The sequence below is a fragment of the Lagopus muta genome, chromosome 2 (assembly GCF_023343835.1).
Source record: "Lagopus muta isolate bLagMut1 chromosome 2, bLagMut1 primary, whole genome shotgun sequence".
Classification (NCBI taxonomy): Eukaryota; Metazoa; Chordata; class Aves; order Galliformes; family Phasianidae; genus Lagopus; species Lagopus muta.
Window position 1 is genome coordinate 52,994,411 of NC_064434.1, and position 26,663 is coordinate 53,021,073.

A 26,663-nucleotide genomic window follows, 5' to 3' on the forward strand; every position below is an offset into this window, starting at 1 on the left:
GCGACGGACAAAGCGGCAGCAGCCTACAAAGGAAAGGGTCGGCAAGAGAGAAAACAGGACAAGACAAGCGTTTGATCCGGAGCGTTCTGTACGAGCTCTGGGGACACCTCGTGTGCGTCAGGGAAGGCGAGAAAGAGGAATGCGACAGAACGTTGCCGTAATCAGTGCTCAGCAGCGATCTAATGCTCTGTGCCCATCAAGCATATACTTCGGCTCTTTACTTCACACTGTAAAAATTAAAAGCATTAAATATTTCCATGGATTTCCTAACAAAATAGTTTTTAACTGAAGTACTACTATTACTATCGGGATTTTTCTCTCTTAAAAGTCTATTCTGAGTACTGTGTAATTTCTATGTTTCATAGCTTCAGGCAGCCACATACATTTGCTTCAAACAATACATTCCCACAAAGCTAAAAAGAATTTACTCATAAAGGTTGTTTTTAAATTACTTAAAATGAGTAAATTTGCATTTACTAAAGAATCTGTTTTCAAAAACTTTCCCACTGTATCTGTAAAATCTGTTTTATTCAAACGTACATAGAAGCTTACAAGGTTTAAAGCCTAAGTTGCTTATAGCCTGATCTGTTTTTGGTACTACTACAAAGCCATATGGTAAAACAAGCTTTTAAAATTCTTGTGGGTACAAGCTTCTGAAAAAGCAAAGTTCAGCTTTACTTTCATAAGCTCTTATATTACATTACAAGTATGAACAGTTAAAAATAAAAAGGCAGTAGCGTACCAGATACCTAACGTGGACATAACACGCTTTGCCAGGTAATAGGGCAGAAGCACATGCCAGAGGAAAGTCAAAACGCCATGCAGATAACTGCTGTTTCAGTGGGCTTACTGTGAACTGGCAACACAGAATCTGAACACTTATGTTACACCATGCTACCATGCATATAGTGCTGTACGTTTGGCATGCAGAAGAACAGAAAAGGAAAAAGAACTGTTTTTTTTTTTCCCTACACTAAGATTTGAATTATATCCCAAAGGTGTCCAAGAAAATTTTAAGAAAATGCAAGTTGATTACATCTACCTTCGTATAATGTTTGATATTCATCAGGGCAATGTATTCCTCACCATCACTTTCTTTCTCTTATTCACTGTATCCAATGAATGTTAATTTATTAGTGGCTTGGATAAAAGGGCAAACAATGTTAACGATTTTTGGCCTTCTAATATTTTAAAAAGAAAACTCCATTAGCACAATTTGCTTCACAATGTAACCCTTGCTCCCTGAGGAGGCCTTTGGTACAAGTAACCAGATGTATGGATAGAACTGGCACTCTTGAACCAACTACTGTATTTACAACAATGCATCAGTCTCTGAAGATGCCTAATTTCCTGGCAAACAATCTTCTAGCACACAGACACATACACTGATGCTGTTTGGAAGTAAAAGAAGTTTAAAAAAAAAAACCAAACAAACAACCAGAGTAATGATTCTGGATAACCATAACATGATAATACTTTTTTTTTTTTTGTGTGTGTGTGTGTGTGTGTATGACACATATAACTGCACCACAATTTCTATTATAATTAAGTCACAGATGCTGTGCATTTGTGTGAGTACAGGGATACAAATGAGATATATCCAATGCAACATTTCTTATACGCAATTATTTTGCAAAAGAAGGAAGAAAAGGAAGAATATTAGCAGTGATATCCTTGTTTTATTCTGAACTATTATCCAACTATCCTAAAAGATAGGCAGGAAAACGTATCTTTCAGGAATAAGACTGAGCAATGTGTACTAACCATAGGAAGTTTAAATTTAGAGGTAACAAAGAGCTTGAATTCTAACTACTAACATCAACAAATAATTTGGGATGAAAATATGCTTTATCCCAATCCTGGTATTTATATGTGTTACTTAAATAGGACTGACAGCTTTACAATCTGTTTTCATCTCATTTCCTAGGTGGTGGAAAACAGTCCAAAAGTAACGTAAAGAAGCCAACATCTCAATTGCCACCTCCATCATCACTATCATACTGCTAGCAGTCCCACTTATTATATAGCGCTTTTCACTGCATAGATGTTAATCAGCTTAGGAGAAAGAAAAAATTCTCCCTTTTCCTGGATTAACAAAAAGTACTGAAGCATGGAGATACTCAGAACGTGACTGCATTTCTAGCATTACTGATTTGAGAAATGATTACATAGTAAATACACAAAATAAAAGATATGTAACACTTTACACAATAACTGCAAGCAGCAAGCAATTATTTCCACCTAGAATGGAAATACATGTTTTGCTGTCATCCAAATCACATAAAATACAGTAATTTTCCAGTGGAACCGCTCAATTTCATATTCAGCTTAGTGCTTAAGCAGAATGTTGCTGGCATTCATATATACAGATCTTGGTTTGAAACTCAAACTTCTCTTTGCAGCAGTGGTAGCAGGGGAGAGGGAGGGGAAAGAAAAAGAAGGAAGTGCCCAAGCCAGCCCACAGCAGATACAGCAAAAAGGCAGTAGATTTCAGGGCAGCCACCTTATCAGTTTCCTCTGGTTTTGTTCCAGAAATTGATGGCATTGCAGTCCATTGCTTCTCCTTTCCAGGCAGCGTTTTCACTTGGAAAATGTGGTCTCCTTTTTTCTATTTAGTTTTCATTTTGTAAAACCAGTGTAAATCAACAAGCAATGAGACAGATACATACTATTCATAAACATATAACCAAACCATCTGAAAATAACAGAACATACTAAATGAACAACAACAACAACAACAACAAAAGAGAAACGAACAATACTTGGAAGGGCCTTAGCTTCAACATGAAGAAGTCAACATAAAAAATGCACACAAGCACATAAAAATTAAGTTATACTTTTACATAAATGCCTATTTTAACCAAACAGATATTTATAGCTTCAATGTGTCAGACTTTTGTAAATTTGTACCTGTGCATATATCACTATGCAGAGATTCTAGCACAGTACTCAGAAATTAGAGGAGTAATTTCCCTGCACTGGGGAGTGGTAGAAATAATAGGGAAAGACAAAGAATATACTGATTGTTTCTGAGGACTGATTGGCTGTTCTACTCCATAAAAGCAGCAGCAATTAACTCCTCAAATTTAGAGGTTCAAGAGCAGACAGAAATTTGACTAGGCAGGTTCTCTGCCACAAATAATTAGGATATTATTTTTGGAAAATCACTTTCCAAACTGCTTATTTGATGTTTAGTCAGAAAGAATGTTTAGTGAAAAAGCAGGTAAGTTAATTTTTATATACATGTGGAGCCTAAGGTGAATAAATTTTAACGACCACAGTAAATATGCATCAAAAAAGCCAACAACATAAATTAACCAATCACATAAGGTTCTTTGCAAACAACACAGGTCAGAGCTGTTTCTGCAAAGGCTGCCTAGGAAGAGTCAAAAGGCACACGGAGTAAAAACTTCTGTCACTGAAAAATTAACTCTTTATATCTCTCAGAGTGGAGTTTAAGCTGCCGTTAACACAAACAAAATACTGCCATTGCTTCCAGCTTTGTCTACTGACTTAAGTCCAGTTGTTGTGGAACAAAATTCCACACATTATTTAAAGCCACGTCCAATGATAAGCAGTAAAAAGTTAATGTGTACATAGTATAAACAAATATTACATTAGCCAGACAAATTAGTGTAAAGCACAAAGGGCATTTACTACATTGTCTACGGGGTTGTATGGAAATGCATGCGGACAAGTGTCTACAAGACGTACCCCTTGTGTCTGTAGGGACAGAGGTGTGATACGCCGCTTTTCCCACTCATTGGGGCGTGGTTCAGGTGTGGATTCCATGAAATTGCGCTTGAGCTCACTAATGCTAGCCTGGTGTTTCAGTAAGTCGTCCTGAGTCTTATCCAGGTCCTAGCAACCCGCAACGTGAAACAAAGTAGGACAAAACACGACAACAAAAGCAAACTTAACAGTTACAAAAAAAAATAAAAAAGAATCAAACCAAGGAAAGTGCCTTGTGTCTGAAGAGCTGCTCTTTGGAATGCCTTAAAAATTCAAGGCCATAATGGAACAAAGTTAATTTTTTGGTGACTAATATACTACAATGCTACCACATTTTAATGCAATGAAAAGATAATGCTGTGCACAGCTATATAACAGAGCCATTTTCATCCATATTAAGAAACTACTCGCCCTTTGAAACAACAATTGCTAGTGATTACTTACTCTCATCTGAAATTTCTAAGCAGAGAAGGAAAAATTTGGGGATTGCCAGCTTCATGCAAGACACATATTTCTGTGAACATGATAACACAGGGCCAAGTATGCAAGCAACTAGCACCTGCATCATTCACTTTAGAAGGACTACTCATTGTGCCTATTGTGTAGGCTTAAATGTACTGGAAGAATCAGATGTAAGGACTTAAAGACTATTATCAGTATTCTCCACATTTAACAACCTGACTGTGGATACAACTGCCAAGTACATATATTGATAAGCACAAAACCTATGAGAGCTTCTTGTCTAAACTGGATCTTCACAGGCAAGCATCAAAGGGGGCACCAGTGTCAATATCAAATTACATTTTATTATGAATCACTGAGTCTCAGATACAGCAATTTGTATCAAAAAACTTGTCAAGTAATATAAAATACAAAACCCAATACAAACTCTTACATTTCTGATGTCTTTTCACTTGTATGTTCAGCATCAACGGTGCTGCAAATCTATTTCTTTATTCTCCAATTCTTCAGATAGACACTTTGAACACTAAGAACCTTTCCCTTTTTTGGTAATGCAGTAGGTTAATATTTTTACAGGACCAATGCCTCACTTTTCATCTAGGACAAATAACCAGGGGGTATTAAATATGTTCTCCTTACGTGTTTATTTTCAGAGAGACTGAAACACTGAAACATTATACCAAGGGCATTCCACTACACAAATGAAGTTAGTGACAATACTCATGTCATGATTTTAAAAACTGTCTTTGCTTGACACAAGGCATGTTTCCTAGACTTGATCACAGCAAAGTTACGCAGTGTATGCTTTCAGTGCTTTAGTAAGTTACAAAAGCAAAGTTTAAATAGTGACCAAAAGCTGCGAAAAGCCAAAAAAAGTATTAGTTATGTTACTGTGATCCACATACCACCTTATTAACTAACAAAACCAATTATTTTTAAAAAGACAGTTTTTGTGACAAAAGGAATTAATTATAGCCCCATTTGGATGAATAAGTTAAAGACAACAGTAGGATTTTCTGGATTTTCTTCAGTTACTAGCTTATGTTATTAATGACAGTGTTAAATGATGCTGATTTTAACTACAGATCAATACACATCTACAGACTACATGGAAACCCTTACAATAAAATAAAAATCTCCTTTTCAGTGTCTAATAATAGCACTACACAGTAAAATGCTGTTCAAAGCTCTTTGTTGTTGCTCATTATCAATGAGAGTCAACGTTCAGGGAGCAAGATTGCTTCCATTTGAAAAATGAAAAGGTAAAACAAAAATTTCATAAGCATTTGTAAGCACTCACTTTAAAAATCTGATACTTACCTACATTTCTCAAAGCTCCAAAAATACCTGTCAAAGCCAGAATTAGTTTTCCTATACCCTACACCACTACTTGTGCCTTACTAGCTCCATTAATTCAGCTTTGAAAAAAGTTGATCTAACTGGTGAAAATTGGAAACTACTCAACAAAGCAAATCCATGCTTTAGGTAGTAACATATAAAAAAAATCCTATTTATGTTGATGAATCAGCCTAATGTGTTGCATATATCTAAATAGGGCTATTATTCCCACTTGCCACCTTGAAAACATCCAGCAAAAATACACATTAAACATTAAAGCTGAGGGTTTTCTTTTCTTTTCTAAAACTTCTAAAAACTCAGAAACTGGAAGTATAACATGCAACATTTCCAAGCTGTTTTTCCCCATGCACTTCATGCACTGTGTACATAACAGCCTGCAGGTGACCTCCCATCCCATGCAGCTTGGCAGCCCATGAGAAAAGAAAGCATTTCTCATTTGTATTATATACAAACCTCCAACATTAAATTGCTATGTCTGACATAAATATTTTCCCCGTCTACTCTCAACGAATTGCTCTGTGAAATTAAGTCACACATACACACAAAAAAAAAATCAAAATTAACATAACATGTACCAGCAAGTTTTTCTGTTTTATAAAAAAAAACAAACAAAACAAAACAAAAAAACACTCTTTGGTAAAAGACAGTCAAATACAGGAAATAAAATGATATGTTGAAAAGGCACTATTCAGACAAAAACACAGAGAAACTTAAAGGTCCTAACAAAAAAAAAATAAAAAAAAAAAATCAGGCAACTGCAGCCAGATTTAACAGTAAAAATAAAAACCAAACAAAACCTATGCACCTTCTTTTGCGTTTCCTCCTCTTCAGATTCCATCTACGTAAGCACATTGTGAATTATCAAGAAAAGGAACCATTAACACACGCTTACAGAATAACAGAGGCATCATCTCTTTGTAAATGCTGCAAAGCGTGCTGTTATTTACAGACCTTTACTGTTTCGGCCCCAGATGTTGTTGAAATTATTAGCGACTTTGGTCTTCCTTCACCTACATTGCTGTAGAATGGCTGAAGTAATACTTGGTATGTGGCATGAAAAAAATGAAAATTTCACACTATGTCCCACTTGCTTCTCAGTGTTATCTCAGATGGATATTAAAAAATGAATGACAGAAAAAGATGGTATGTATAATTTCTATGATAAAAACCTTAAGCCCTGCAGTGACTTGATGGGAAAATGGAATATAACGCATGACTTATTTTTGGTAAAACAGTCTAGAACTCAAGTTAAACACCTAAATAACATACTTAGAATTTGTCTTAATTATTCTAGGAGTTTTGTTGTTTTGAGATGTTTGACGTTTTGATGTTTTGAGAGTTTCAACTTCCTTTGTAGATGAATATATTCTTCCTCAAACTGCAATGCACTCTGCTGGAAGTGATTTTCACATCTTACTCACAAATATTCTGAATGGTCTAAGGAAAGGCATCTTTTAAAAAGCAAACCACACCTCTCATCTCAGCCTTGCCACAGGTACAAACACCAACCATCTTGAGAAGTCAGTGTGTGCAAACATGCACATTTGAAGAGTGGTTTACTTACTGCATGTACTGTTGCATTTTAGATTGTGTGAACGCACATATGATGTGGTACATATCACATTATTGTTCATTTCTCACTTATCTATGATTCTGTCTGAAACTTTATTTTATCATGGGTTGCTTTAGGCCACCGAAAAAAATAAGAAAATCTTTAAAGTGATTTTTTTCTTTATTAAACTAGAGTTGTGTGTCCTATTTAGCACGTTTTTAATATATACTGTATCTATTGATTGAATTGGTATAAGCAAGTTTATTAAATGTAACATTGAACAGACCCTCTTCCCCACTTTTGATTCCATTATATTGCTTTATATTTACTTTGAGGATCAAAATAAACCACCTTTTTCTAGTGCATGGTGTTGTTGCTCTAACATGCACAGTAAAGGAGGCATTCTGTCAGCCACTCCAGATGATCAGAGCAACATATTGATGTGAAAGAGACTTCTGTATAGCAATTATAATAATGTATTTCAAAGAGTTCAGAGTTCAGTGAGTAAAGTCTGACAAAACCTGAAATCTCAGCTAAGGAATCAAATCAGTCTTCGCCTTAACTACTGCTAACAATTAATGAAAGCACTTCAGAAAAAAAAAATATTTCAGACTCAATTTTGAACATATCTTTGTAGAAGATCTGAAAATCTATAATAGCAAAAGCTACTTTTAAAGAAATCACAATCGTTTTTGAATTCAGCATTTAGGAATTCCACTTTTCAGATCTTCACAGCACTTCTGAGATGTGCACTGCAAAGTGAATGCACTGAGCTATGCATTTTAACACACAAACTGACAGTGCAAGTAATACAAATTGCAATTATTATCAGGAAATAATAATATTAGGTATGTTATTTCACAACAGTTTTCAGTTTTTTTTTTGTTTCTAAAGATTTTGAACTACAAAGCAACTCTACCTTAGTAGAGTGGAAGATCATAAAATTATGCATGCTGCATGAATTCAGGCAAAAATCAACCAACCTCCCCCCAAAAAAACAAAAGCAAAAAAACCCCACCTATTGACTAAAGATTCCCAAATGGCAGTTTTTCAAAAACAGAAAAAGTTAGAAAGATACATACACATATCCCTGCCAGTGTGCAAAAAGGAAGCCTCTGGGAGAACTGGCATAATGGCTATACATTGAGTCAACATTTAAGCAACAGAATTACACACCTCCTCTTCCTCTGCTTTGTCATTCAGGTCATTGTCATAAGAGGCACTAAATGAAGTCGCTTTAGGCTCCAGGTAGCAGAGGGACAGAGCGAGAGGAAGGGAAAATGTGAGTGAAAGAGGAATAGACTGGAAAGCTGAGAGAAGCAGCACAAAGATAAGGAGAAAAGAGGGGATGAAGGAAGGAGAGGTGATAGGAACATAGTGCTGAAGACCAGGTGGGAGGAAAGAGATGCAAACATCAGGAAGGCTAGGAAAACTAATATAACCATCTTCATCAAGCAGCGATTGGAAACAAAAAGAAAAGCATCTGACAAAGCTGAATGAGACACACAATTCAGTATTTTTGTATTCATTTCTACAGATTTTTCCCTCTGTGGCAGGAGGGCCTTGACTAGCTAGGGCTCTCATAGATTCAAAGTTACTGTTCGGTGGAGCTATTTTATTTTCTTTATGATCTGGAATTTCTCTCATAGAATTAAATTCCAAGACATCTGGAATGGCAAGGACAGGCTCACAGAGAGGATCTTCCTCTGAAATATCTGAAAGCATGTCCATCTCAGGGATAGGTGACAAATTTGTGAGATATGATGATGCAGAATGGATGGGTAGTGATGGCGGGTGTATGTGAGTGAGCTGAAGAAATAAATTCTATGCACAGTGGAAAATGAAAGCACAACAAAATGCAAGTTTGTAGGTACAAAAAGAGGGAGAAAGAAAGAAATTATTTGTTAGTGAAATTTTTTATTTAGGGATAGCTCTATTAACGCAATAGAAACGCCAAATAAAAATAGAAATCCCTTGTGTTTTACAAGCAGCCAGCTTGTTTACTTCTGTGGATTATGAAATCAAAACCATTACGAATGTTCTGTTCTCCAGCTGCTAAGAATTGTGCACTTTTGAACTGCAGTAGTTACTTGCATCAGATGGAAGCAGACAGACATTCAAAGCTTTGGCAGAAAGGTCAGGGGACAGTGCAGTACACGAAAGACAAGCTAGCACTTTGATTCTTGGGTTTATAACCGTTTCCTCCAAGATTTAAAGAGTGCTTTAGGGGGGAAAAAAGAGCTGTTCACAGAGTTGGTATGTGCAACAAAACCTTACTAATCAGCTTCATGGAAAAACTTCCCAAAATGCTGCTTTTTTTCTTCTCTTGATTAAAAGACTGAAAGATACTACCACTTCAGAAACAAGGCAGAATCATCATTTTATCAAGCCCAAAGTCAAAACATAGTAATTTAACTATTTTTCTCCCACCAATGAAGTTCACGTGTGCCTTTTCCTAGGCTAATTTAAAAATGCTTTCAAGTAGTTAGAGAAGAGCAACAAAAAACATTGGTATTTGTTCCCTTCCTATACTTCAGTGCAGTGGGAACATGTCAGCTGCACAGACAATCTCTGCAGTCCAAACCACTAAGATTCAAATGGGTAGCTAACTGGCAAAAAACTTTTTGAAACAAAAGTAAGTTCTGAAGAACTGATAGAAAAATAAGTAACATCCCAGAGAGAGATAATAATCACACAACTCCAAAGTTTTAGTCAAAACTGTGGAAGGAAATTTTTATACAAAATCCTGCAAACTCTGAATTTTTTTTTACCTATTTCACCAATAACTTCAACAAACAAACAAGTGGTTGTTCTCCAGAGAAAGAAACAGAAGTCAACAAAAATTTCCACAGAAATCTGTATCTCAGTTCAACACAGAAGTTTTTAAATGAATAAATAATTCTGCTAAATTACTACTAAAACAATACTATTTTTACCTATAAATATTTGAATGCAGTCATAATACATCTGGCTTTGTAATAACATATACTACAATAGAACAAATAAGTCTACGTAAACTAAGAAATTAAAATACTATTTACCCTTTTAAATACTTTTCCAAAATTCACTCAAGTTCACTGAAAATCCAAATTAACTTTATAGAAATAAAAGAAACCCTGGGAAAATTGATGTTAAACACAAGTTTACCTTCACTTTTCTTTGCATACGCTTACAGTCAGATAAACTACAGAAAATACTTGACAATTTTCTTTAAATATTTAATATGGTGTTCCGTATGATGCTCAGAGGTGGTGGGCTTTAAATAAGCAAACATGCACTATATGAACAAATAATTTTGGTGTGAAAGACATCCATACCTTTCCATCCTGAATCAACTCTAATTGTGGAGTTTTGAGTGGGCTTCCATCATCTTCTCTGCCACCTTCTTTCAACTTGGCTTGTCCAGCAGCTTCAAGGTCAATGATTTTGTCTCCTCCAGGCTGCCCTCTCGTAGTATGGAAGTCTCTTAGACTTTGGTCTGAGATACTCACGGGAGCTGTTAAAGAACAAAATAATTTTGGTTAATTGGAGTAAGTAGAACATTTTATTTTTAAGACTTCATAAAATGATTTTATAGTAATATCAACAAAGAGGATTACAGGCCTGTTACTGAGTGACATTATTTTTCAGCTTTTTGCTGTGTACGAAGTCTATGATTCTTATTGCACTGATGTGAACAGCAAAACACTCTTGTCGTAATTTCTGACATATCACAAAATAATTTAGGAAGGAATATCTTGAGATTAGTTAGTTGGACCACCTGTTCAGAGTGAGTCCAGGTTGCTCAGGGACTTGTCCAGTTGAATTCTGAGTATCTCCAAGGTCTCTCAATATGAACTCATATCAGGGTGACCATACGTAATACAATCATTGTACTGAATAAATACATCAATTTCGTACCACCATCAAGGCTTCTGGAAACACGTTTGCTTGAAGAGCGCTCAAAGTAAGGAGCCGGTCTGTCTATGAGGTTGCTAGCCTGTCGTGTCTGTGCTTGCGTACGCCCACTGTAGCGGAACTTGGAACCCAAGGTTAGAAACTTTGATTTTGGAGGCTGTTCTGGTGATAAAAGTCTAAAAATTAAAAAGAAAGACACTTAAAAACACTTTATGTATTTAATCAGGTACTTCTAATGCTACTTATTATATTGCAACTTTAGTTCACCACGCATGATTTGTGCAGTCCAAGAAAGGATTCTACCATAAGATCTGAGATGAACTAATACAATACATACTATTTATTATTTGCATTTGGAACTGAAGTGATGCTGTTAATTAACACATTTTCCACAGTACAAATAAGCATCTGGGGTCCTTACCTTTTGGTGCTATCTTTATTAAATGTTATTATTTCTGGATAGTTGAGGCCATTGTACATCCATATAGAAGACCTCTCTAATCTTGCTCGTTTGAATATTACTTATAGGGGAAACTATATAACCCACTTTCACTGTCTTTCTTATATTCTGAGGTACCCATAAGGCAGCTGCTGTTCCTTAAATTTAGGGAATGGTATTTTAAAGCTGTGTAGAAGGCTGTAGCAAGTGGAAAAAAAAAATAAAATCAAGATGACTGTAGAATTGTCATTCATCTTTAAAAAGTTTAACTAGCTAGATTCAGATGCTATTTTAGTTACAATGTGGCTTATAGATATAGTTGATGCTGGATACAAGAAGAATGGGGAAAAAAGGCTTACAGTGAAAAGGGTAAAAAAGATTGAGTTATGAGTAGTACCAATGCTGGGTTCTGTGCTGGATATGCATGTTCGCACTGAAGAGTTCAGTCAGTGTTAGAGAAAGTCCTAGCTAACATTTTGGCAGACCTTGCTGCAAGGTATTTGATAAATGTCAAGTTCTCTAATTTCCTTATGAAAACTTCAAGCTCTTATTCAACCTATCATACCTATAACAGTATGGGTTGGAAGGGAGCTTTAAGATAATCTAGTTCCAATCCCCTTACTACAGGCAGGGACAGCCCCCCCACTAGACCAGGTTGCTCAAAGCCCCATCCAGCCTGCCCTTGAATGCTTCCAGGGAGGAAGCATTCACAATCTCTCTGGGCAACATGCTCCACTGTCTCACCATCCCCACAGTAAAGAATTTCTTCCTAATATCTAATCTAAACATACCTTCATCCAGTTTAAAGCAATTTGCCCTCATCCTATTGCTACATGCTCTTATAAAAAGTCACAGAATCGCAGAATCACAGAATCACCCGGGTTGGAAGGGACCCCAAGGATCATGTAGTTCCAACCCCCCTGCCTAGCAGGGCCACCAAACATACACATTCAGATCAGGTTGCCGAGGACCCCGTCCAACCTGGCCTTAAACACGTCCAAGGACGGGGCATCCACAACCTCCCTGGGCAGCCCGTTCCAGGGCCTAACCACTCTCCTAGTAAAGAACTTCCCCCTAACATCCAACCTAAATCTTCCCTCCTTCAACTTAAAACCATTTCCCCTAGTCCTGCTGTTGTCAGCCCTTTTGAAGAGTTTACTCCCCTCCTGGGTGTAGGTTCCCTTCAGGTATTGATAGGCTGCAATGAGGTCACCCCGCAGCCTTCTCTTCTCTTGTTGAACAAGCCCAACTCCCTCAGCCTGTCCTCATAGGGGAGGTGCTCCAGCCCCCTGATCATCTTAGCTGCCCTCCTCTGGACCCTTTCCAAAATCTCAATGTCTTTCTTGTACTGAGGGCTCCACACCTGGACACAGTACTCCAGATGGGGCCTCACAAGAGCCGAGTAGAGAGGGACAATCACCTCCCTGTCCCTGCTGGCCACCCCTCTCCTGATGGAGCCCAGGATCCCATTTGCCTTTCGAGCTGCCAGAGCGCACTGCTGGCTCATGTTCAGTCTCTCGTCCATCAGGACCCCCAGGTCCTTCTCTGCCGAGCTGCTCTCAAGGACCGCTCCTCCCAGCCTGTACAGGTGCCTGGGGTTCTTCCGGCCCAAATGCAAAGTCCCTCCCTAGCTTTCCTGTAGGCCCCATTTGGGTACTGGAAAGCCACTATAAGATCCACCTTGCAGCCTAGTCTTCTCCAGGCTGAACAGCCCCAACTCTCTTAGCCTGTTCCTGTAGTGGAGGAGTTCCAGCCCTCTGATCATCTTCATGGCCCTCCCTCTGGACCCACACTAACAGCATGATGTCCTTCCTGAGTTGGGTGCCCCAGAACTGAATGCAGTACTCTACACAGGGTCTCACGTAAGCAGAGCAGAGGGGCAGAATCATTCAACCTGCTGGTCACAGTTCTCTTGATGCAACCCAGGGTACAGTTGGACTTCCGAGCTGCAAGCGCATACTACTGGTTCATGTTGAGTCTTTCATCAACTGACACTCTCAAATTCTTCTTTTCAGGGCTGTTCTCAAGCTATTCTCCACCCAGCCTGTATTTGCACTTGGGATTGCCCTGACCCAGATGCAGGACCTTGCACTTGGCCTTGTTTAACTTCATGAGGTTGGCATGATCCCACCTTTCAAGCCTGTCCAGATCCCTCTAGATAGCACCCCTTCCCTGTAGTGTGTCAACTGCACCGCTCAGCTTGGTGTCATCTGCAAACTTGCTGAGGTTGCACTCAATCCCACTGTCCATGTCACCTACAAAGACAGCACAGTTAAACAGCACCAGTCCCGGCACTGATCCCCAAGGAATGCCTCTTGTCATTGGTCTCCTCTTGGACATCGAGCTGTTGACTACAACTCCCTGACTGCAAGCAACCAACCAGTCAATTCCTTAACCAGCAAGTGGTCTATCCATCAAATCCATGCTTTTCCACTTTGGCAACCAAGATGTAGTGCAGGACAACATCAAACAGTTTGCACAAGTCCAGGTAGATGACGTCAGCTGCTCTTCTTTTATTCACTGATGCTGTAACTCTATGATATAAAGCCACCAAGTTTGTCAGGCACAATTTGCCCTTGGTGAAGCCATGTTGGTTAGCCATCAATCACATCATTTTTATTTTCCATATGTCTTGGTAAGGTCCTCAGGATGATCTGCTCCATGATCTTGCCAGGCACAGAGGTGAGACTGTCTGGCCTGTAATTCCCTGGATCTTCTTTTTTCTCCCTTCTTGAAAATGGGGGTTGTTTCCCCTTTCCTACTTGTATCTTCTCACTGCTTAAACTTTCTGTTTTCATAATCTGAGTCATCAGCTTCAGCACAGAGGGTACTATTTCTTACAGTAACATCCTTAGTGATAGGATCAATAGTCATCACTGTAAGAATTCTTCCTAGTTTCTGCTTCTCTAGAAAAGTTTTTGATGTTGCCTTCTGAAACAACGTGGTACTGCAAATACACACACTCTGCATGGGAGTTTCCATGCCCTATTCTCCCTCTGAACATCATCTTTTTTCAAGAACCAACAACTACTATATCTATTGCACTTACAATGGCACAAACGGACAAGTAAGACAATGGATGCTGGTTTTGTTCTACATTTTTGAAGCACTTGCACAGGGAATATCTATGTAAGTAGAATCAGATCCAGTATATTTAAGACAGTTTCCAATATTGGGTTCTGAAAATTTAAAATTATTCTGAAGATATTTCAACACTGAGTAGTTTTCAGATACTTTGCAAAACCAATGGTGAGAGAGGAAAAATGCTAACATTTTCTCTAAGAGAAGTTTAGGGCTTCATCAGAATGCTAGCCATAAAGATCCAATCCTGCATGCCTAATATGCATAACATGCACCTGAATCCTAATGCATCACAATATATTTTTAAAGAAAGCAATTCTCATAACAATCCACTCTTCTGCACTAAGGCCATGTATCTGGAACTTTACTTTCATTGCTTCTATAAAAACATCCTGAAGCAATATTTGTGACAGATTTATTTCTCCACATCATTTTCAAGAGTACGTTATGCATTAAGAGGAAGCAGGCTAGAGTGTTTTCCCAAGTTCCTTTCTGTTCTGGATTTCCTAGTCTTGGCAAGCATACAGCATTAACTGCCATTTGTTATGTTCCACCCTGCTGAGATAAACTTTTAATCTTTTAACATGGAAAAAACAAGAGAACGAATTACTTCCCATTTAATGACATTTAAATGTATTTTTTGTATTACAAGTTTAATTACATAAGATAACTGAACACTATGTTTGCACCGTTTTAAGACACACTGGGAAAACACTAAAACAATCTTCAAAACTTCAAATAAAACTCCATAAAGCAGAACTATAAGCTCATTTTAGTTAGGATCCAGAGCTGCAGACCAAGCTTACTTCAGAAGATTAATGTTGCTATACAGTCTAGCTATTTTTCTTAAAGCAGGCTCTTGACCTGTGAAAATGTTACTGAAATCCTATAAGGCCAAGTTGACACAAGTAAATCCAGTGGCTTTTATTTGTAATTTTCAACACAGTTCATGATAAATGTATATAAACAAATTCATATGCTAAATTAATTTCTAATATTTTATAAGAAAATAGATTTTAATGTAATTACTATTTGAGAAAAACTGAAACATCATGAAGTCAAGTACTGTAAGGAATTTTCAATGTCACATAGGGCATGCTGAGAGATCTGAAAGCTAAAAATGTACATCTAGATTTAATGCAATTTACTGAGGTATACACAAGCAATATACATGCTATGAAAAAGCTATAGTGTCTTGCACTGCAGGGATTGCTTCTGTTGTTTATCTTCAGAGACAAACAGAGCTGGATTTATTTTACTGCTTTTAAATTAGGATGAGAGGCTCTGAGGATTTTGAGTCTGATGACATCAGTGGAGAATATGGATTTTACAGAATGGTTAAAGTATTTGTTACATAATTCTTGTCATCATGTCATTCCTGATTAGAAAAATTCATTTCTGATTGGAATGAAATCCAATTGATTTTATTATGTCAGAATTTCTGTAGTGAGATTATCTAATACATATTAATGCTTCTGATAATTTTTCTATTTGCAAATGGCAGTTCTCAGTTCAGGACTTTTACTTCCATAAGATTTTTTTCTTCTCCATTTACATCTGTTTTATTACTTTAAAATTAGGAAATGCAGTTTTCTTGCCAAAGCAAAACACTACATGAATTATCTGAAGAGAACTTTTGTTCTTGCTATTCCAGAAAAGATCTGCATACCACTAGGAGTAACAGACAAACCAAACCAAAGGAGACTTCAAATTTTTGAAGTAAACAATAGTGGGCTATTAATCTTAATAAACTTACCTAATGAATTCTATCAAGCATGAAAAAAACAAGTGTTTTGAAATTATTGTTTCTAAAGTAAGCACTTCAATTGTCATTCTCAATATATACATAAATGTCACACATACATTCAATTCAATTCAAGTACATTTTGGATTCAGTGAAAATCTGAATACTGAAAACTGCCCAGTGAGACAGTTCTACTAATGAATTGCTTAGGTGTCATGTTCCTCATGTCCTCTGTTTAGTGTGTGTTTAGTTAATACCAAGCATGCAGTGACAGGATTGAAAGCATATTAAAATATATATATATATATTTTTTTTTTAAAGAAAGAAACAGGCTATTGAAAGAAAAAGCTTACCCATGGTACCGCGAGAAGCTATGATTCAAGGTACAATGCCTATTTAATGCATAAGAGGTTCAACCTAATCCTATATATAGACTGAGAAGAGCAATCCTTGAGAGTAACCCTGCAGAGAAGGACCTGAGAATCCTGGTGGATGAAAAACTGAACATGAGCCAGCAGTGTGCTCTTGCAGCTTGGAAAGCAAATGGTATCCTGGGCTGCATCAGAAGAGGGGTGGCCAGCAGGGACAGGAAGGTGATTGTCCCTCTCTACTCTGCCCTCGTGAGGCCCCATCTGGAGTACTGTGTCCAGGTCTGGGGCCCCCAATACAAGAAAGACAGGGAACTATTAGAGAAGGTGCAGAGGAGGACCACTAAATGTTCAGAGGGCTGGAGTACCTCTCCTATTAAGACAGGCTGAGGGAGATGGGCTTGTTCAGCCTGGAGAAAAGAAGGCTGCACGGTGACCTAATTGCAGCATTCCAAGTAGCTAAAGGGAGACTACAAACAGGAGGGGAGCCCACTCTTTAGAAGGAAAGATAATGGCAGGACAAGGGGAAATAGTTTTAAGGGAAGGGAGGGAAGATTTGGGTTGTATATTGGGGAAGTTCTTTACCAAGAGACTGGTGAGGTGCTGGAACAGGCTGCCCAGAGAAGTTATGGATGCCCCATCCCTGGAGGTGTTCAAGGCCAGGTTGGACAGGGCTCTGGGCAGCCTGGTCTACTATTAAATGGGGAGGTCAGCAGCCCTGCCTGTGGTAGGGGGGTTGGAACTTCATATCCTTGAGGTCCCTTCAACCCAAGTCATTCTATCATTCTACAATTCCATGATTCTATGACTCCTGGGTTAGAAGAGTAGCTGCACTCCCTCATGGAGGTTGTGCTATTAAAAAAAATCAAATTATTTTTCAATGGTGAAAACAGAAAGAGAAACAACTCTATTGTTAAAGTGGTCATTTACAAATAGTCTAAAGTTTCAATGATCAATTCAGAATTTTATATTCACTAGTTACTGAAAAAAAAAAAAACAGAAGTTTATTATGTAAACAAATAGCACTCTTTTTGTTCTCTTACTCTTACTTTAAAGAATGACTGTGAACTCAGCCTATTTTATAAACAAGCAAGAATCCAGATTCAGAAGTTTACTGTCAAACACTCAGAGCTTCTTTTGAAGACATGTATCAGCTTTCTAGACTCTCATTTTGAAATGTCAATCTTTCAGCTAGCACAATGTAAGATTACTAGTTTAGATCCATACTGTTAGCATGCTGCAAGTTTAAATGACAGTCAATTGTACCTGAAATCTTTGATAATCTTTGATAATCTTTGGTAATTTGTGGTCAATGACCAGTAGGATGTCTTCTGTCTAAAGAGTGCCAATTGATGGAGAAAATAAGGTAAAAGAGGGGAGAAATCTTCTCTATTTTTCTCATATTCTTTCAAAGACATATATGAGTTTGGCTGGCAAACTGGAGGAAACAGAGAATTATTAATTACCTGAAGAAAGTATGGTGCTCCACACAAACCTTCCATAACCTCTTAGCGGCCCGATGGTTTGGCAGTTTGAATCCAATAGTGCTCTCAAACTGTTCCAGCTGGAAAAAATTCACAAGTAAATTAATCAATTTCCTTAAGCTGTTTATTAATTAGAAGGCCATTCACATAGTTCCATTACTGTAACAAGCAATAATTCTCCTGTCATAAGACTTCAAAAGAAAAGAACACAAAACTCCAGAGTTTCTAATCTTTTAATATAATTATACTGGGTGGGTTAGTCACGATAGGTGATGATCACTTTATCACTTCCTATTTGTACTAATGCCTCTTGAGAAATCTAATAATACTTCAGTTTTTCTTGCTAGTTTTCTGACAATCTGCCCAATGTACTTTTAAACTACAGGAAGTAATTGTACTGCAGGTTGTGATGTATGCTTTCATTGGATTTAATACCAATCTGAAATCCATACTGTAGTGTCATTCTGACTGATCTGTTTCATTATATATCAATAATAGAAAAAATATTATATCTATGTTTATACATCTGTATTCCAGAACTTACAAAACTACAATGTTTGTATTGGATTGCTGGCATTTAGACTTCAAAGTAAATTATTTCATCTTGTGAAATGCAAGAACCATCAGTATTGCTATAGCTCCATCATTTCATTTAAAGTCTATTTACACTAAAATACTTTAGTGACTTCAAACTGATACTGTTCTGCACTTCAATACGTCAACAGAACAGGGTCTGGAAATTACTCTGAAGTTTAGGTGAGGAAACAACTGTTCTGGGAAATGATGAGTTGCTTTATAAAACTGCATGTGCTAATAATTTATGGAAATTTAAACAAGACATCTTGAAAAATATATATTTAAAACCTGTCTCACTGTTTATAAGCACAATCGATTTCACATCAGCAGACAGTAGCAATATTGCTTTTACATGAGACTGTGGAAAAATAGTTGGCACGCCACTGAAAATTTTTTTACAAATTTATATTTGTACATATCTTGCCTAGAATAATTCAGGAATAAATTTAAACCTTTTTTCTATTTAGCTCTGCAATTTCACTAACATCTTTTGTCTTATTTATTCACACAATAAGAGATACCGTAAACATTTCAGAGTAAAATTCATAAAGTTCAACATGATTCTACCAAGAATTTCCTGTTAAAATGCGTTCAAAATGCAAGCCTTCTTCCTTTATCAACTTTCATTAACTTACAATGGTAACTGAAAAAGAAAATTGAATTCACTATTTCCATGACTGCTAGCAAAATGAGCATCCTACAGGACAATTCAGGCCTTTGGCTACACTCACAAAACTAGAAGCACTGACATTTAATGAACAATTATACCCAAAGAGGAAGCGAGTCTGGCTTCTTCCTTAAGGCTGCAAGTTTCTATGAACAGGAAAACAAGGGCCGAGTACTAGATTTATTTGTAAAACTATTGCATCTAGTAAGAAAAAAGATTTTCTGCTTGGATAACATTCATTAACCAAAAAAGTGTTTAATATAAGCCATAGAATTTGAAGAGAAAAATCCAACTAATTTCAATTCCAGCATAAACCTGCTAGAGTGCCTGGTAAAATGATGTTATTTTGTTGCTAGATAGAAATGATTGGACAAAAAAAAAAAAGAAAAAAAAAAAAGCAAGGTAGAAAGCGATTACTTACTTCCGCTGGCCTGACTTTGATGTAGAAATTACTTCTCTTATAGGAAATCTTTAGAATTTTTGGCCAAGCAAAGCGGTTGATTCGCAGTCTGTCTTTGTAAATGAGCAGTCCATTAGCACATACACCCAGCATGATATCCACGCCTTCAGAATCCTAACATATATGAGACAGTTTCATAAAAATCAGGTTAATAGTATTCCAAAAAGAATAATTATCCCTGATATAACCTTGAAGGAAGAATTTTGTTTCATATCCAAACCTGAAAGACAGTGATAATGAGATACTTAAGGAAGAAACAGCTAAGTAAAACAATTTTAGAGGAAACATTTTGAACTTCAGTAATGACTTTACTTTATCTGCATATGCCACAGTTCTGGGAAACTCATATATTCTGAAGATAAGAACTGAGTCAACAACATGCAACTAGGAGAAATGTGGTAGGAGTACATTCAATAATTTTTAATATACAAAGAAAAGAAATTAAGAACAGACCTTTCCAATTTGTGAATGAAATTAAGAACAAGCTGATGATGATGGTGATAACTTATATTCACCTTCTGCTCCAGTCAATATACAGGAAGTAGCGGATAAGTAAATGAAAACATCAACATAATAATTTCAATCAAAGTACTGTCAGGCAACATATCTTAGCATTCTGTGCCATTTACAGGCATTTGATGTCTGTTTAGGAGGCTACAGAACCAAGCACTTACTGATAAGACTTGGATAAGCCATACTATTGCATACTAACATAGCAGAATCTCACATCCTCACAAGCACAAATGAACTACTACAAAAGGCATATATGTAATTACTGAAGTTCTGAGAAATTTTAAATGAAGTAATCTGTATATGCTACACCCTTTATCAATCACTGCACTGTGATTGATGACACAATCAAGCACTGTCCTCAAACCAAACCAAACCCCAATACCTTGGCATGATGCAAATCCACTCCATACATTGAGAGCCTCTTCGCATTTTCTAGGAACTGAGAATCCGCCTGTGCTGGAGTCAGGCCCCTAAAACCATTGAACAAACCTTGAGTTCACAGACAAAAGTACTGACAATCAAAACTAACTGGAATAGAAAAACATGAGTTCTATATAAAGGTATCAATAGCACATCTGCCCTAATGAGAAACTGTTCTTTCAGAGTATATGATATTCTTCTAATACTTTTTTTATTTCACTGTTTCAACATTTTTAGGTCAACATTTCCTAACAAACTAATTAATAGGCTTTGACAAAAGTGTTTTTCCAAACTATTCTTTTCTGATATCTTAGTGAAGTTAAGATTTTCAAATGCTTGGAATTAAGAGACTCCAGTTACATTGCAAAAGACTTCTAGAGCAACAACAAACTTCAGTTTATTGTTTTACATAAACTCTTAAAAGAAATGACACAAGCACAACAAAGCATTTGTCCCACTATATCTGATAGACCTGTGTGTTTTGTGTAACTCAGCTACTTTCTCCTCCATTTCTTGAGTTTGATTGGGTGCAAATTGAAATTCGCTGATGTAGTCACTACGATGCTCCTCTGGGTCATGATCACCCATTTCAGCCTGCAGGGTATATGAACCCAGGAGGGCATGAGTCACAAAAGAACATGGCAGTCGACCAGAGGCAATATCTTGGCGAAGCTGTAGGCACAAGAAATATCTGCAAGACAAAGGAAAGGAGAAAGAAAAACAAACAAACAAACAAACAAAGTTACCGATTTACCAACTCAAGTTCATATTGCAGAATTTCTCCAGATACATGTCATCACAGAAGCACTTTAAAGCAAGTGAGTACATTAGTAATTTCTTACACCTTGTTTTATTTGAGAGTCAGTTTACTATGAGGTAATGTCTTCAATTTTCAAGAGTCAGTATCACTTACATAAATAATCTGAAAAGCAGGAAAAATTCTGATTTCCAATGTGTAAATGAATGAAAAAAATATCTCTAGTAACAAAAGTAGACTTAGGAATGACTTCATTTCACATTCTTGACTTACAACTGTCTACGGTTTACAAATATGGATTTCCTGTTCATTTCCTACTGAATTTCCCTTTGGCTTAAAAATTGCAACTTTTATATACCCATAGTTCACACTAGCTAATTGAACCATATAATATACAGTACAAATCTGTTTTAATACTGAACTCATAACTGTCTCCCTTAAACCACATACAGACTAGAATTTAACTTCAAGGACTGCAGACGATCTTTTACTAGATATAGCAACTTAACAATCAGCAGACATTGCGCCCTAGCACAGATATTTAATTAAAAAAAAATTTACAAGTGAATCCCAAATTTTAAGGAATTTAGCTTTAAGCTATCATTAAAATTCTTTTCTCAGTTGACTATGCAATTCAAAGGCCAACTGACTTACTGAAAAGTTTCAAAGTAAACACAAGACAGTTAAGATATACTGCTTACTGAAGGTCTTAAGTTATTTATAGTAATGTATCAACTACAGATTTGTAAGGCTATCTTATTTTGTGCAGAAGACGGATCAGGTGCAAGATGATATGTAATAACATACCTCATCAGAATTAACTAATTCCAAACTAAAAGCAAGTGCTTATGTTTTCCCTAACTACTGAAAAAAATGAGTAAATAGAACAAAACTATCCACTGGTTGTTTGTCTTAAAATTCTGTAAAATTTAGGTGCCTAGAAAGCACTGAGAAGGCAGTGGATATGACGTAAGATCTAAGATAATTATTTCCATGTCTTAAGGCTATATTCTTGAAAGTGCAAGGTACAATACAACCACACTCTCACTTATTCTATAATAAAGCAGTAGACCAAAAATAAGCCACAGATTTCTTTCAGACATGATCATTTTCATTTACCTCCCCCTCCTGTTTTCCTCCCAGATCATATTCCTGCTTATCATTATATTCTTTTTTTCCTGAATAAACACTGGCCTCTCATTCTTATTAAAAAATACCTCTTTAGAAATTTATGTTATCTCACAATTCTCCCATGCCAAAGAACTCTTTTATATCAACATTCCTAAGAGTAGTTGACATAAGAACAACTTTAGCATTGTATAGTAAAAGTCAAACCTGCTATGGCATCCAGAAACCAAAGAAGTCTAATTTGATTATATAACATTATTTTTTTTAATTTAAAATTATGAACTATGCATACCTAGTGATGTCTTCAGTCAATTGAGAAGGGTCAGGAGGATAAAATTTCACATTAAAAGTAAACAGCCAAGGTAAACCTAGACACAGGAAACAGCTGTTAAGCTCAAATACAGATGAGGCAAGCAAAGAAGCTGCCTTCCTGAAAAAAATTTTAGGCAGTCATGTAAGTCTTAGATTAATGAAAGCTTGAAGAAAATACTTGAAGGTACTTTCTCCCTTTTTTATATTATGAAGAACCACAGATTATTTTCATTATCAGTTAACTCATACAGTGAAATATTAATATGTTGAAACTTATTTATAATGTTTTACAACAAGTTACGTAAACAGCACAAATGTTTCATTTCAAAACAACCATACCATCTTACCACTTTTGAGGTATTCTGTTCAAATACATACAACTGTTTGCATTAAGTCTGCATTTATTACCAACACTTCCAGGGCTAACAATCTCCCTGTTTAAATTGATTGTACTTTGATGGACTATACAACTGTTATGAATATGAGATGTCAAAATAAGGTCTGTGTTGCATACAACAGAAAGAAAACTAAACTGTTATTGAATGCATGGAAGACAAAACATTAGCCATTTTAACATCATTAAAGTTTTCTCAAACAACAATACCTTTAGTAACTATAACAATTGTGCTTAAATTTTTAATTAACATGTGTCAAACTGTTAACACCATGTTCACCTTACATGCCAAAGCACTCTTAAAACTAGGCTAATATTCTGACAAAGCACAAAATGCTACCCTTAATCATAATTCTAGTTTCAAAACAGCTTTCAAACCTTAAAAGTGTGAGGCACTCAAATAATGAAAATCCATTATCAGAATGTCACACTTTAGTAAACCCATGTTCAAGAAGAACATGCTCATTGAAATATACTAATGACTTGATAAAATATAGAACTTTACAAATTCAAACAAATTTTATTGGCACAGCAGTCATGTATATATAAAAGAAAGTACTAAAATAAAATGCCAGAAAAAGAATTTAATAGCTTGTTTCTGCATGCTGTTTCAAAGCAGCTTAGCTTTATCATATCTTGCCAGACATAGAGTAAAACTACAGTGTAATTTGCCAAAAACAATGATGAAAGATAAAAATAAGAATAATATAAATAAAATTAACTAGAGTATTTGCCTCTCGTTCCTTTTCTCCTAATCAAAAAAATATTTTTGGTGAAAGATATAAAAATAACTTTAAAAGCAAAAATGCAAGGATTTTATAAAGCTGGTCAACCATGAATTTTAAACCTCCAGTAAAATTTTTTAAAAGCTGCAATATAAACATAAATCACATTAAAAGATGTCTATTATGGCAAAAGAAATTACCAAAATGCCATTTCCAACATAATACTATGAATGCTGGCATTTTTTAAGGTTGTCTTCCTAGATATCAAAAACCCACTGCTTTAAAATTTCAAAGCTATTAAGGTGAAAAGGTATTTGTGTCAAAATTCCAGCATTTCAAAAACTACTTCAGATTTTCTGACATGAGAACTCACCAGAGCGCTTTAATTTCTGCATAATTCTCTTTAGATAGAACTTTGAATTTCAGCTGGCTGCTAACTCACTATTTCCTTTAGAGAGGTTAGCAATGAAATGCATCTTAATGTAATCATTTGTTAGGATAGCGATAGCTTTGCTTACAAACTGAGGGACATCTCCTTAAATAAGAAAGCCTAATTTGTGTGATGGACACATAATACTGAATTGGGTAAAATATCCCTCATCAATGCATCAATTACTGAAATCTAGCACAAGACAGAATTGAGACAAAAATACTGTAAGAAATTTTCTAACAACAACTTGTAAGATGAACAAATAGAACGAAACCTGAAATAAATGGAAATGGAAATAGACTAATAATAGACTAATCTCTCAGGAATTTAGACATCATTTAATGCTAATATTAAGTAAATCCAATTGATAATACGAAACAGTTGGGCCAAAAATACCTATGCTAACCTTCCTAACAGTAGTTAGAAATTGGAATGATAATGGAGGCTATGGGGAAAAAGTTGCACTTCCACACAGGTGCTAACCAGACAATGCTTTCCTGGAATGAAGCAACGTTTCTTGGCATGAAGAAATATCTTGGTCTAAGATTACAGTCAAACCAGTCACAGGTTAATTCCCGCTTAACTTCTACCTCTTTGTTGTCAGTACGTTTACCTTTATCTTTCAGAAAGCTCTTTAACTAGGAACCCAGACATTGCTGATGGGGAGGGGAGGAGAAACGGGGAAAAAATGCTTCTAAAAGCTAAACAGAGCACAAATCCTCTCAATCTACAGACTACGTGAAAAATTCCACGTCTGCTCATGCTAATTCCCATAACTAGTTCATAGGAAAAAAATGTTAACTTTCTACGAAAAAATTTCTGGACAGTTGATAACCTTATACTTTGTCTGAATACTGAAAACACACTTATCCTCAAAATATAGACCAGCAAGTATACTACAACACACACAACCTATATTCTAGTTCTCAATACAGCATACTGTTTATAATCAGATCATCACACCACAGAGGCACACACACATAACTGTCTTCACACAACAATGCATGCTATTACTAACACTGTGAATTGATAGCCAATATAAAAATAAAGGGTATTTAAAATGATATTAAGCAATTTGTCTCCGACAAAACTCTGTCTTAATAATATAAACTATAGAAATGTCAAAAAAATTTCTAGACAGCTTGATACCTCAAAAATGCTTCTGTGGAAACTTTAGGCACATTCTTAGAGAAAAAGAGTGCAATATAACTAAGCAGCTAGCAACATACAATTAACATGATTCATCTCATTCAAACTTCTAAATCAGTGAGTTTTTATTCCAGTAAAACACATTTTATAGCATTTACTCATAGAACCATAAAGGTCAGAAAAGATCTCTAAGATCATCTAGTCCAACCACCAACTCATCACCATGTCCACTAACCCATGTCCCTCAGTACCACATGTACATGGCTCTTGAACACCTCCAGGGATCGTGGCTCCACCACCTCCCATGGCAGAGTCTGTTCCAACACTTACCAGCATTTCTGATAAGTTTTTCCTAACATTTATCCCGAACAACCCCTGGCACAGCTGGTCCTGTTGCTGGTCCTATTGTGGGAGAAGAGGCTGACACCCACCATGCCACAGTCTCCTTTCAGGTCATTGTAGAGAGCAATAAGGTCTCCCCTGACACTCCTCTCCAGACTAAACAATCCCAGTTCCCTCAAGCATCTCCCCATATGACATCTGCTTCAGACCCCTCACCAGCTTTGTTAACCCTCCCTGGATATGCTCCAGGGTCTCAATGTCTTTTCTGTTGTGAGGAGTCCAAAACTGAACACAGCACTCAAGACACAGCCTCACCAGAGCTGAGAGTACAGGGGAACCCTCCCTGCTCCTACTGGCAACACTATTTCTGATACAAGCCAGGATGCCACTGGCCTTCTTGGCCACCTGGTCACACTGCTGGCTCATGTTCAGTCGAGCACCAACGAACACCCCCCAGATCCATTTCTTCCATGCAGTCTTCCAGCTAACTCTGCCCCAGGACTGCAGCGGTGCTTGGAGTTGTAGCCAAAGTGCAGGACAGATCGGTTATCTTGAACTTCATCCCACTGTCCTCAGCCCAGTGATCCAGTCTGTCCAGAAGCCTCTGAAGAGCCTGCCCACTCCTCTCTGCGCCTCAGATAACAATTTTTAGTATACTGTGCAATTAGGACT

General features: G+C 36.7%; 1 protein-coding gene across 14 annotated transcripts in view; it reads right to left on the reverse strand.

Moving 5' to 3' along the window:
- EPB41L2 (erythrocyte membrane protein band 4.1 like 2) overlaps positions 1 to 26,663 on the reverse strand; it is a 104,253-nt gene that overhangs the window by 12,595 nt on the left and 64,995 nt on the right. For 7 of the 14 annotated variants that reach the window (XM_048936609.1, XM_048936602.1, XM_048936608.1 and 4 more), the window contains 10 exons: positions 22,932 to 23,007; positions 21,227 to 21,445; positions 20,717 to 20,804; positions 19,783 to 19,935; positions 18,101 to 18,198; positions 11,006 to 11,178; positions 10,423 to 10,601; positions 6,007 to 6,069; positions 3,715 to 3,861; positions 2,504 to 2,608 (listed from right to left, as the gene is read on the reverse strand). In XM_048936609.1, the coding sequence (XP_048792566.1) occupies positions 2,504 to 2,608; positions 3,715 to 3,861; positions 6,007 to 6,069; positions 10,423 to 10,601; positions 11,006 to 11,178; positions 18,101 to 18,198; positions 19,783 to 19,935; positions 20,717 to 20,804; positions 21,227 to 21,445; positions 22,932 to 23,007 (1,301 nt within the window). The remainder of the gene's footprint in view (positions 1 to 2,503; positions 2,609 to 3,714; positions 3,862 to 6,006; positions 6,070 to 10,422; positions 10,602 to 11,005; positions 11,179 to 18,100; positions 18,199 to 19,782; positions 19,936 to 20,716; positions 20,805 to 21,226; positions 21,446 to 22,931; positions 23,008 to 26,663) is intronic. The other 7 variants (XM_048936605.1, XM_048936610.1, XM_048936604.1 and 4 more) reach the window with 3 other exon arrangements.